This window comes from Acanthaster planci, linkage group LG15, assembly GCF_054643075.1.
Source record: "Acanthaster planci isolate LZ-2023a linkage group LG15, COTS_SCS, whole genome shotgun sequence".
In the NCBI taxonomy this organism is placed as follows: Eukaryota; Metazoa; Echinodermata; class Asteroidea; order Valvatida; family Acanthasteridae; genus Acanthaster; species Acanthaster planci.
The window spans coordinates 11,336,495-11,349,145 of record NC_141791.1 but is presented as its reverse complement, the minus strand read 5'-3'; the positions used below and the strand labels follow the sequence as shown (position 1 = coordinate 11,349,145).

The following is a 12,651-nucleotide window of genomic DNA, read 5'->3' as shown; positions in this document are numbered from 1 at the left end:
ACAAGCAATTGGACCTATTTGATGTAGATTTCATTGCATGCATTTTCAACTTAATATGTCGTGCATCCCTTTACTTCAAGCACTTTTCTAGCCGATTTAGTCGTGTTCTTTCTGTTGAGACTTTGCATTAAAATAAAAATAAAAAACCTTACGCAATGGTGGTGAAGAACGAGTTAGCCGTCGACAAACAGCAAGTATCGTGCGCCTTTGACGACATCCTTGGCGCCATCGATGAATTTGGCACCTGGCAAAAGATTTTGTTTTCCATGGTACCACTAATTGGGGTGGTCCATGCCATGAACGCTCTGGCCCAGGTCTTCATGGCCGGGGAGGCCGACCACTGGTGCCGTGTGTCCTCCTGGGACCAGGCCAACTGCACCGCTGCGGGCCTGCCGGACGACTGGGAGTGTCTCCTGGAGAAACGCAACGCCTCCATCCCGTACAATGCCACCACGAAAGTCTTTGACAGCTGCGAGATGTACAACGTGACCGGTGTGGTATTCACCCCTGGATTGAGGCCGTCCGACTTTGACAATACCAACACAGTTAGGTGCAGGGATGCTGATGGTTGGATCTATGACACAAGACAGTATGAGAAAACCATTATAAATGAGGTAGGCCACGAATGCATAGGAATTAGCATTTTGCGAATTAAATTTGAATAAAATCTGGTACACTGAATTCTTTAAAATCACGTGAACGTATTCCATTTGAATTCTCCGTACTAAGGACACTGTTGCTACACCTTGTGATTCGGGGCAACACTTGCTTTATTATAGTTACATAAGAGACGCCTTGCACCAATACACGGTTTCCAATGGATAAGAAGGGCACAAAGGATTCCAGAGAGGGCAGAAGCTTGCCCCGAATCACAAGATGTAACAACAGTGTCTTTAGGCTGGGGAATTCAAATTGTTCTGGTTATGTGCCACCAGATAACTCAGAGTACCAGATCTAATTCAAATTGAACTCGCAAAGGTATACAGGCACGAAATTGGACACAGGGGTGCCCCCCAACAAGTCCAATCCCTATACACACTCCAGCCTATTGTCACTTAAACACATCCCCCATAGATGTCTGGAAAGAATTCATGAGATACCAGTATAACAATAGCGGGGAGGGGGGTCTCTCTGTCCCATAGTTTGCTTCATATGTGCAAAGGGCTTATTGCACTGAGCGAATCCCAGCTTCCTTTGCTTAACAAGCTCCTCCACCAGCAGAAGTCTGGCAGTCTCCTGAGGACGAACAGAACACACCATGTGAAACTTCGGTATTACTGCCTCGGTGTCATCTTCCATATTCTCCACTGACGTCTGTTTTTCGTTTCATTTCAGTTTAATCTTGTCTGCGACCAGAAAGCTACCGTGAACCTTCTTCAGTCCATCTACTTTGCTGGATTTCTGGTTGGCTCGTTCGTCTTTGGCTCCCTAGCAGACTGGTAAGGGTTTGATATGACAGTAGAATGAAAATGCAGAGTGAACCTGACACTCAGCAAATAAAACCTCTGGGCCCAATGTCACGGACCCGAATGCGATTTTACGCCAGGAGGCTCCGCATATTTCATGCAAATCTTATGCATGCAGTAGGCACAGCAAAAGGGACGATTTCCTCAGAGTAAAACTTATTTTGCTCAACTTGGTTACGGAACAGTGGCAATTTCTATGCTCGCGCAACCGTTTAATCAGCTCTGCCATGGTTATCACTCCACGGCACAACCAAACCAAGCAAAATGTTGCACTATAGTAATCACAGCTTTTCTGCTAACTATGAATAAGCTACATGAAATCGCTTGAATAGGTCTTGGAACTTGGCGTTTTCATGCTGAGTAAACACCTCTGGACCCGCCACAATTTCGCAATAAAAGTAATGTGCTTGGACTTTTCCGCTCCTGTTTATATTTGTGTACCAAAAACTGACGCACGGAGATCAGAACCTTAAAATGTGTAAAACTGTATAAAGACTCACACAGTGATAAGAACTGTCTGTGCTTAGGTCATTACGTCAAGCGACACGACGTTTAATTAAATTTCTTCCAGTTTTTAGCACTGTAGCAGTCCATGCACAGTGCATACTTTTACATGCACGTAAAATGCAGACTCACTGTTTTACACAAGAATATAGGGGGCGCTTTCATGTAGTACGATCGCACGGGCCAAAATTTATCTGAACACGCTTTCAATTCTAACTTTAACCCACAGAGAGCGTGTTGATTCTTAGGCACGTCGTGCATAAAATAAGATATTTCACAGAAACGTGCGTATAGGTATGTCAACACACATCAAAAGGTGGGTGTACAAAATGGTGTTGATGACCATTGGAAAAACAAAATTTACAACGACCAGTTTCTTTGTTGTACAGTAATGCTGGGTTCAAAATGAAGCTTTAAAGTTGATTGGTGGTGTTTTAAAACACTGCAAACTGCAGGATTGGCCGCAAACCAGCGCTTTATTTGGCGTCTACGGTACTCCTGTGTGCATCCGTGGCCAACGTCTTCTCGCCCAGCGTGCTGGTGTACATGATCCTTCGATTCTTCATCGCGGCCGGCGCCATGGGGGCGTTCCTTGTCTGCTTTGTCCTGAGTAAGTACGGTCATGCAGGCTGGTGGTAGTGCAGGGCGGGGGCGAACTGTTGGAGGAAGAGATTTGCGTACTGTTCTGTCATAATCTTGTCTTTGAGTTGGCATTTAGCACTTTCTTTTGCACTTGTTTTGAATCACGCAGCGGCAGTGGCGTATCCAAGGGGGGGGGGAACCCTCACACCAAAAGCTGGAAAACACCACAGCGCAGCGGTCACTGAAAAGATATTTAGTCTTTTCCAAAATTCTGATTTTTAATTGACATTCTGACTGGGATTTTCATGTTCTGGTGCCGTAATCTCTCTTTTCATGTCTGTAAAATGTATTCAATTAAAGCTCTCTTTCACTGCTGTTACTGGAGACTACTATAAGACCTTGCAGATGTTTGTCCTCTTGAACAAATTTAACACCTTTTTTCGCATTGTAACTTGACAGTATTTTGGATTAAGGGGAAATTGAGCCCGAGAACCATACCGAGTGAGGAAGACATGCGTGTTTCATTAGGGACATTCCTTGATTACATTAAAAAGAATGCAACACTTCCACAATTTTTAAAAGTCGATGAAAAATTATTGATTCTTTTTTCTGCAGCGTGTGAGTTTGTTGGCCCGAGTAGACGTGTCGTCGTCGGTATTTTCGTCCAGGCATTCTTCTCGCTTGGTCTCCTCCTCCTGTCGCTTCTAGCCTTCCTCATTCGAACGTGGCGGTTCCTGCAGCTTTGCCTTGGGGTCTCCACTGTCTTGTATTTTCTTCTGTACTTGTGAGTATAACATTGTCCACTCGTGGCGCGTCTAGATTACGCCCTCAAACTTCCTAATATGTGACAATACTGCCATGGAAATTACAAAGGCATGAATACGGTAATTAATGGCATTGACCAACTGAGTACGTCTCTAAGAAGTGCCAGTTTCTAAATCCCATCTTTGCTGATATAATCTGCAGCGAATGTTGATTCCTAAGACCGCTAAAAGCATTCACGGAAACTGTGCGTTCCTTAGAGACGGACCCTTTCAGGGTATCCTGATCAACATAATTATATCGTCTCTTTCTATTCACGACTTTTTTTTCCAAAAAGGCTGCGCTCAGTGTTGTTTTTACATTTTTTTTTCAAAATTTAAGCTTCATTCCAGAGTCTGCTCGTTGGGAGGTATCCAAAGGAAGGTATAAAAATGCCGAGAGGACGTTAAGGAAGATGGCAGCCAGAAACAAGAAGGAATTCCCTGAAGAAATGTTTTCTCCAGAAATCATCGCATCTAAGGTATTTTTAACGCAAGACTTCACCTTAACCACGTGAACACGTGGAAACTGTCACCTTCTAAAGGTGTGCCGCTGATTAATGTACTATGAGCCCCGAGATCGAGCAAGAGTGAGCGGAATTTTTCTAGCAACGGAGGTCCCTTTGATAGGATGGGAACTGCACCTTGCTGGTTCACAAATGGCTATGAAATTACGCGTTACTGTCACCTCGCTACCAACACACAAAACACTCCAATAGCACGGCTTTTTTCAACCGCTGAGGGGGCACTTCTGCTCAAGGTGCATTGGTTCAAGACACTGTTTGCCCGGTCTAAATTCCGTGCCGATGTGGTGTCGAACTCAAATAAGTTGATTTTTTTTTTACTTCGCACGGCGGAAGCAAGGCTTCTTCAACCATTCGGCTGATGGGTGAACTGAGTTTCGGTACGGTGGCGGTACGTCTTTGGCTCAGTATCGAATTTTAAAACTGGGGTGTTGAAAACAACAGTTTTTGGTCGTATCAGATGGCCACACCAAACAGGCGTTTATTTTAACACCGCTGGTATACTTTTCACACCAGCCTGTAGATGTAACAGTGCACGTGAGGTTGTTAAGAGTACCACCTTCATTACATATTTTAACAACGGTGGAAGTTGTTGGCATATTCGTCTGATAACAACTGGAGTATTAAATTTAACACCCCAGTTTGTGCAGTGCGCATACCGTGCTAAACAAATGGTACTTGAACTGTTGCCGTGCTCTTGCTGTACTAATTCTTAATACTTATGACATCCCGCTGAAAATCATTCGCCGAAAGAGGGTGTTGTCACCAGCGACTGTTGTTCCGTGTTGGGGCTGCATGACTGATATCCCAAACCAAACAATATCTTATAACATCTTACTTATTCTAACAACGTAATGATTTCTAAACTTTAACGGTTTGGTGATTTCTGATCTGAAACGGTTCTTACTTTGTCGTTTATCCAAAGCAACACAATGAAGGGCAGCAAACGTTCGTCGCACTCTTCCGCACTCCGAACATGCGCATCAAAACACTGAACCTCATGTTCTACTGGTAGGTAGCATTCACCTTTTTCAAATTTCGTTCTCTTTGAAAAGATTGGCTAATTGGCGGAATTGATTCTTGGAAATCAAATGTCTAACTAATACCAATGATACGACACCGGATGTGCTGCAATTTAAAAGGAGGTAAGTTATGCATATCACCCGATCCAGAAACCAAGCCCTGTCTCCTTAATATCTTCAGGATCCTGAGCCCCGCCAAGTCGTCACTTCCTACAAATACCTAGACGTTATTTTGTCAAGCGACCTTACCTGGACAAAACATGTCGACATGATTCGTTCTAAATGTTCTTTCTGGCTTCATCCGACGGACAGTAAAGTCCAGGAATGCAGATGTATTACATAAACTTTACCAATCTCTTTGCAGGGCTGTTCTAGAGTATGGATCACCCGTTTGGTTACCTTATCAGAAAAATCACATCCAGAGTATTGAGACACAAACTCTTGCCTCCCTTCAATACTGCCTCTTCCCTTCCCTACGAACAACGCTTATCTAAACTTAAACTCCTCCCCCTCTCTACAACCGACTCGTATAATTAATTATTTAGTGTTTCTTTTGTCATCAAATGCCTCTACAAATATATTAATATTCCGTCACACCTTCTTCCACAGCCCAACTCAATTGAAAGACAGACTCGTTGCTCTTCTAAAATCAACACTGCCGTACTAACTGTGTGACATTTTCTCTTTTTACTCTCTTTCCAAGAGTTTTCAATTCACTTCCAGGTGACCTCCAGAATCTCTGTCTGGAACCCTCTCCAAAAGACTTCCTTAATTCTTTACGTGATCACCTCTTTCACTGAGACCCTATCTCCCATGCCATTCAGAGAACGTATTGCCATCATGAATTATATTCCCACTGAAAGTTGCCCAGTTTGATTGAGTCTTAGCCCGGGTCAAAGTTGCAGGCTTGCAGCTTCCCCCTCCCCCTTTGGTTTTTGTTTTTTTTCTGGGGGGGTGGCTTTTGTTTTGTCTTTGTTTTTGATGGGGGTTAGTTTTGTAGTCTGTTTTTCATAATAATGTTAATATACAAGTACAGCTCTACAAAATAAGTGGAATAAACTTTTTTTCACATCATTTCTTTACTTAAGCTATAAGTTATGTTAAGTTATAATATATGTTACTGCCATGAAAGTCATATCTATTTATTTATCGATTTATATTTATTGTTGTTCTTATTGTTTCCTGTTTAACCAGTTGGAGAGCCCCTCGACATTATTTGTTGTTTGTATCTCTCTCTCTCTCTCTCTCTTTCGCACACGAGGCTTATTTAAACATCTGAATTGACCACCTTGTTAACAAAAGTATACAAAAAATCCGTACGTTGCACATTTAACACTTGCGACGCTTTGGATATTGGATATCGTGGTCTCCTGTATATCCCTTTAAAATTGTCAGAGATATCAAAATTAAAGTGCCGACAGTTTTCAGGACAGAACAAGACTAGGTCTATACACTTGTTTCTCTCATCAGATCTCCAATATTTTAAACCACAGGTTTGTTGTCAACATGGTCTACTATGGATTGGGACTTAGCACTTCCAACCTGGGCGTGGATGATTATCTTGCTGCGGCAATATCCGCCTTCGTCGAGTTCCCCAGCCTCATCTTCAGCGTCTTCTCACTTCAGTATTTCGGCCGGCGTATCAACCTGAGCGGCACCATGGTGCTTGGGGGCGTGGCTTGCATCATTACTGCTTTCCTCGGTGAGTTCCATGAGACTGTATGGTGCCTACATCAAGTGGACCTTTTGCCATGATTGTGGGGATGCAGCAATGAAATAAAGGCCTGAAGTTTTCGCTGAGTGAAAGGGGTGGGGCGAACTGAAGTGGGCGAGTAGACTTGAGGTTCAGCTGGAAACATTCTGATAGACGGTGGCGCAATGTGGTAAGAAGTCAGATTCTAGGCCAGACTCAGGAGCATAGAATACGAGCGATTCACAACAGTGCGCCTCCAAGAGTTTGCAACGAGTTGACCAATCATAGTGCAAGAAACCTGTCGACCGTTTCCAGACGCGACTTGGTTTGCAGATTTCGCGCACTGTGATTGGTCAACGCGTTGCAACTCGTGGACGCGCACTATTGTAAAACGCTCGTGTTTTGACGAATTATGTGGGAAGCAGACACGTTTGGAATGGATGAACAGTTGTATTAAATCTCATGTCTTGTTGATTACGGTTCTGATGTTCTGAAACGTCAGCAGTTTTTAGTAGCGGAGATATTTGAGATGGCAAATATTCTAACATGATAGTTAGCATCTCAGATCGATATGCTGGCCCGGCATTAATAGCGACTTCATTAAGAATTAAAATGACTCTTAACGTCACCCAACACATTGGAAAACGCAAATTATTTGCCAACAGAGTCATAAGCAGTGGCATAGCCCCATGGGGGGGGGGTCTTGGGGCACGTCCCCCCCGCCCGTACAAATTCCCGGTGCCCCCAGGTGTCCCCAGGTCCCCACACACACACACTGAAACAACGGATGAATGGATATTGAGCAAGGCCAACAAAAAAAAACTTGGCCAAAAACCACACCACTGAAAGCTGGCGCCCCCCATAAGATGCTGATGCCCCTATGTGCCCCCACCAGTAAAATCCTAGCTACGCCACTGGTCATAAGTAGCGCCATCAACGATGAAACATCTTCAACGTCTCCAGTAACGTTCATTACCACCGCCCCAACAAAAGATGACCACACAAGATTCCCCATTAAAACGATAGGTTTTTAGGATCCACTGCTACAATTTTGTAATGCAGAAGAGGGCGTGGCACGGACGGCTATCGCCATGGTCGGCAAGTTTGGTATCAGCGCGGCTTTTGCGATCATCTATGTGGTGTCTGGAGAAATTTTCCCTACGCCAGTCAGGTAAGAACAGCAGTGAAACTCAAAGAGCTCACAAAAGACTGTCTATGGGTAAAGATTTCGGAAACGAGTAACCAACAGGAGTGCCACAGGGACAGTGTAGTATATTACAAACTTTTAAATCATGCTGGTGGGGAGTTTTCATTTTGTTGGCAGCGATGCGACCGTAACGCGTACATATCATAGTTGTTTGTGAGTTAGCGAAGTGCAGTTGCCACCAATGGAGCCTCCGTTGCTGGGAAATTTGTGCCCTTTATTGGTCGCCCTCTCTTGGTCGTATAAGGTTGCACCCGTGCCGTATCGAGCGAGTCAGTGAATTTTGTGAGTTGGGTCGGTCTGCTGAAGTCAAGTCACAGTTTATGGTCCATTGGGGATAAATTCATGCTAACTCAATCGAACCACAGGTATTTTTGAAGGCCTTTACCAGAATGGTTGTTTGCCACTATATTGTTTTTACATTTCCAAACTGATTTGTGTGGTTTAATTGAATTAGTCAGCCCAGATTGGACTATTTTTTAAAGCTTTTGATTTGAAATCAGTGGTTTTCAGTCCGTGACATTAGGCATGTAAGTAATGTGGGACATCACTTAAAACCTTATAAACTGTTCTTCTCGATATAGTCTTGCTGCGTGCTAACGCATTGTTTCTGGAGGTCAACGGGCATAGGTCAAAATCTTTTCCAGTATGTACTAGCTGTTCTGTTGCAGTATAATAATCCAGAATACCCAAATACATTTCATCCTCGCTGCATTTTCCAGAAGGAAAAAAATCGCAACACCCTGGGGGGTTTCTCACTGTGGACATTGATCATGGAAATGTTTCCCTTGATATTGTGCAGGAGTGCCGGCATGGGGGTGACGTCGATGTCATCCCGTGTCTCCGGCATCATCTCCCCGTTCCTTCTGGAGCTGGGGTCGGCCTGGCCGCCCTTCCCGTTCGTGGTATTTGGCGTCTTATCGATAGCTTCCGGCCTGCTGTCCCTGCTGCTCCCCGAGACGAGCAACAAGAAACTCCCAGAAACAATGGAAGAAGGGGAAGCCTTCGGAAAGTAAGGTTTAAACAGTAGCCACAAGAATGGGAAAAGCTTAAAGTGAGATGTATGAATGTCTTTACTCGAAATGCCCTCATGTACCATGTACAATCAAACATGAAGGAATTCGGCACGAGAAAATTTTGAACACATAGGTTTCCTATGGCAGCACGAGTTTAATGGAAATACAAACCCCAAGACTTATAAATTGGGGCAGTATTCCGAAGACGCAACATCGAGATAATGTGTCTTGACCAATCACGCTCCGTATGACGTCACTTACTGATTTGTATGATTGAGCTGTTTCTTTGTTCTGCTTTCAATGTTTCCTCTAGGGTATAGACTTGACAAGTCGTAAGTTAGTCGGTCTTGTGTTGTGAACTTCATTCTAAATCCACTGGTGCGGCTCTGGTTTAAACTAAGTAAACTCAATGGCCAGGGTTTCGACTTGCCTAACTTCTTGACAAATACTCTCTGTAGTGTTATTCATATGTATCCGTCCAGTGAAATGCATGTGCAATGCATTCTGCGGTGATATCCAATGACAATATGCAAATGCAAGGGCTCATCCATTAGTTGAAAGGGGATTTCTTCTCAGTAGGTCGCGGTACATGTGCAGATCTAGCGACGTTCAACAATCATCACGCTCAACTGTGCCCAAATAAACATATCGTTGTGAAAATATTTATTTTACAAAATTATGCCATTCAATTTGAAGTATCCATAAAAAAGACACTATTGCTATACCTTGAGGTCGAGTTCGGGCGACCTGTTCTTGACACGGGTTTCTTGTCAAGTTCTTGCGCTCGAACGGCGGGAACATGACTCAAGAACACTGTTTTCGGAACAGGATCACATACCACCTCCTCTTCAGGGTTTTACATGAACACAGGGAAAAACTCGTGAGACTTTTATTTTTGAACAGCTGCAAAAAGTAGAGAGATTATTTTCAAAGCCATGGACCATGTAGACAATGGGAAGTTTTGCAAAAATAACATTAATTATTTTTCGTAACACAGAAATGAATGTTCCTGTTTATATAGAAAAGAATTCAGCCTATCCAAACCTTAACTCTCAAATAACGTACATCGAAGCCGCCACGTTGCTTATGATAACAGGTTGTTTGTTCCCACGAACAACAAATCGAGCTGTTTGTGAACTTACGGGAACAAGCCCCCCGAACTCAGCCTACGATTCAGGGCAACCTTTGGCTTAGCTTTGGCTTTGTTACATAAAAGACTCCTTACACCAATATTCTGGTTTTAGTGGTTAAGAAGGGCACAGGGGAACCAGTTAATTCCAGAAATGGTGGTCTCTATGCAAAACCTTGCTGCGAATCACGAGGCATTATGGCAATTGTCTGTAGTCTGGGAAATTCAAATTGTTGTGTTTATGTGCAATAAGATAACACAGTGTATCAGTTCAATTTTATTCAAGTTAACTCGCATAAGGTGTATTCGAATGCCCGCTTAGATGTTTCCTTTACATTGTTGAGGGCACTGTTTATAGCTTGTAGTAGCTCAGGTTTTAACCACGCTTATCTCCACTCTCTCAATGGAAAGGGAGTCCTACTGAGCACCGAATCTACTCTGACTCCATTTAGAATCATTTCGTTTTATGGTACCAAGATCGACTGACGACACACAATATAAATATGCCTCGAGACGGGGCCTGGAACACATGCTCTATAAGACTGCTCATAGATCATGTATCCCCTCTTGAGTCTAGACCAATCAGAGTGCTCTTCGGAATTCCAAAGCAATTCACTTATGTTGTGTACAAAACCTAAAATATGGATTCCTGGGGGGATTGGGTTAGCCTAGCGGTTCTTTTCTCACTTTGCACCAATGAGACTCTGGGTTTGAGTCCCGGCTTGGCCCAGGCTTCAAGTGCATTTGGTTTCCAGTCCATACTCGCTCTCGCAGGTTTTCTCCGAGTACACCGGTTTCCTCCTGCCTCTAAAACTGGACCTTCTTCCTGTCTCCGTAAAGTGATGCTGATTGATAAAGGTTCTGAATAAACGTAGAGGTATTGGCACAGATAGCCATGAGTAGCTGAAAGCGCCATTAAAACAACAAAAACAACAACAAAACGCATTCCAAAGTCTGTCCGCGCAAAGGTAGAAATACATTTGTATTTTGTAGATCGCAGCAATTATCGGCTTGCAGAAACCTTCGCTCGTCGCCAAGAGCCCTAGACCTGTGCACAATATTCATAAATATGCAGAAAGCTGATTGGTCGAAATTCGACATTTTTCATGATTGAAAAAAAAATTGACTGAACTTTATTGTTCTTTATGACCAGGCCAAAGTGTCTTGGGAGCAGCGGTGAGGAGAAGGACGTTGCTATGGTAACCATCGGTGTGGTGGAGTTAGACACTGATGCAGGGGTGGAGAATCCGACTTTCGAGGACAAAGGGTGCCAGACAAGCGAGTCTAGCTTTAAGGAACTTGCCGGACCATGAAAGTAGTCTGGAGCCTTGCTGACCACGTCGAAGACGAACATTGTCACAGCCTTGAAAACTCGCTCAAAGATAAAGTAAAAACTAAACAGTCCAAAAAGTGTCTGATGTTTTGGGTAACCATTTTAAACTAACAACAGTATTTAATAATAAAGTTATTGCCATAAACCTTTTCGATATTCTCAATGCATCTCTGAGGAACGAACAACACATTTTATGCACAAGCCTATGGAAAAAATACACGACAGCTATTAATCAGTTGAACTTTAATAATACCCGAACCTTAGCCACCCTCTTTTCAAACAGTGTTGCGTTGAAGAATGGAATTATGTCATTAACAAAGTTAGCTTTGGAGCTTGCAAGAAAAAGAAAATCCGGAAAAGGCCTTTCATGATCATGGTTGTTGACGTCAGTGAAATATAGATGGGCCATTCAAAAGAGAACTAAGATTTGAAGCTCAGTTCTCCCACTTTTGCCAATCAGGTTTTTTTCTACTACCTGCTGTGACTGGTAACCCCTTCAAAAAGACATCACGGGCAATTGTTTTGTAGTTCGTGGCGTCTGACTTGAGTTTTTTACTTGATGAGCTGTTAGTTGAGACATATTCAGAGGAAACAGCTACTTATGTTTGACAGGCTCAATTCTCCAATACGTTTATACATAAAATGCTTGGCTTGTTTTTATCCAGTGAAGACGAAAAAGACAAAAGCCGTCATAAAATACAATGCAGGCTTTATATAGATAACGAATATCCCATTGTTGCATTTTGAAATTTCAAAATAAGCTTGATGTTCCATTCGAATATTTTTCATTTTATACCAACACTTTTTCATGACTTCTGTTAAAACACAACTATGTAGGCTGATTTAATCAGCGAACCATCTAATGAGATCGGTGGACAAGGTTTTAGAAACTGAGATTTACTTTGCTGTAGCATAATGGACAGACTCGTTAAAGTTCAGACACTCCCCCTGTAAGCAAATACGCAAGATGGCGTTTATATACAGCGCCTTGGACACATTATTTTTTACTCGTTGTGAAGTTCAGTACATCTAATATCTACTACCTGTGAGCACCAGATTTAGACATCTTTTATATATCATTTAAAAAGAATTAGTTTATCCTCCCGTGGCCAACGTTGGTTCTGTTGCTCTTGGGGCCACACAGAGGTGAACAATTGCAAATACATGTACCGTACTTAAAGTTGCCTTTAACCCTAAAAAAAAAAAGCCGGGGGCGGACTCCGCCTGTGAGATGGGCAAAGATTACCCGGCTCTTTTAGGGTCAAATACTTTTATTTGTGTTAACCGCTCGTCTTCATTAATATTCTTTGACCTTACGCTCTACCGGGGGAAAACTGCTATTTATAAAATGTCACAATATATAAATATTAAAAACACT

General features: G+C 42.9%; 1 protein-coding gene across 1 annotated transcript; it reads left to right on the top strand.

Moving 5' to 3' along the window:
* The first annotated feature begins 137 nt into the window (after positions 1-137).
* LOC110990271 (organic cation transporter protein-like) lies at positions 138-12,512 on the top strand. Its single transcript, XM_087146426.1, has 10 exons — positions 138-614; positions 1,336-1,439; positions 2,426-2,580; positions 3,168-3,336; positions 3,696-3,834; positions 4,802-4,887; positions 6,392-6,600; positions 7,654-7,762; positions 8,598-8,807; positions 11,094-12,512. Exons 1-10 carry the CDS (start codon positions 156-158, stop codon positions 11,251-11,253), a joined length of 1,800 nt encoding a protein of 599 aa, XP_087002552.1. The 5' UTR covers positions 138-155; the 3' UTR covers positions 11,254-12,512.
* Positions 12,513-12,651: the final 139 nt, after the last annotated feature.

Excerpts from the sequence above, each read along its gene's own strand:
- LOC110990271 (XM_087146426.1), top strand. The coding sequence starts at position 156 with ATGGTGGTGAAGAACGAGTTAGCCGTCGACAAACAGCAAGTATCGTGC. Across the intron at positions 4,888-6,391 it reads CTGAACCTCATGTTCTACTG|GTTTGTTGTCAACATGGTCT; the intron begins GTAGGTAGCATT and ends TTTAAACCACAG. Across the intron at positions 6,601-7,653 it reads CATCATTACTGCTTTCCTCG|AAGAGGGCGTGGCACGGACG; the intron begins GTGAGTTCCATG and ends TTTGTAATGCAG.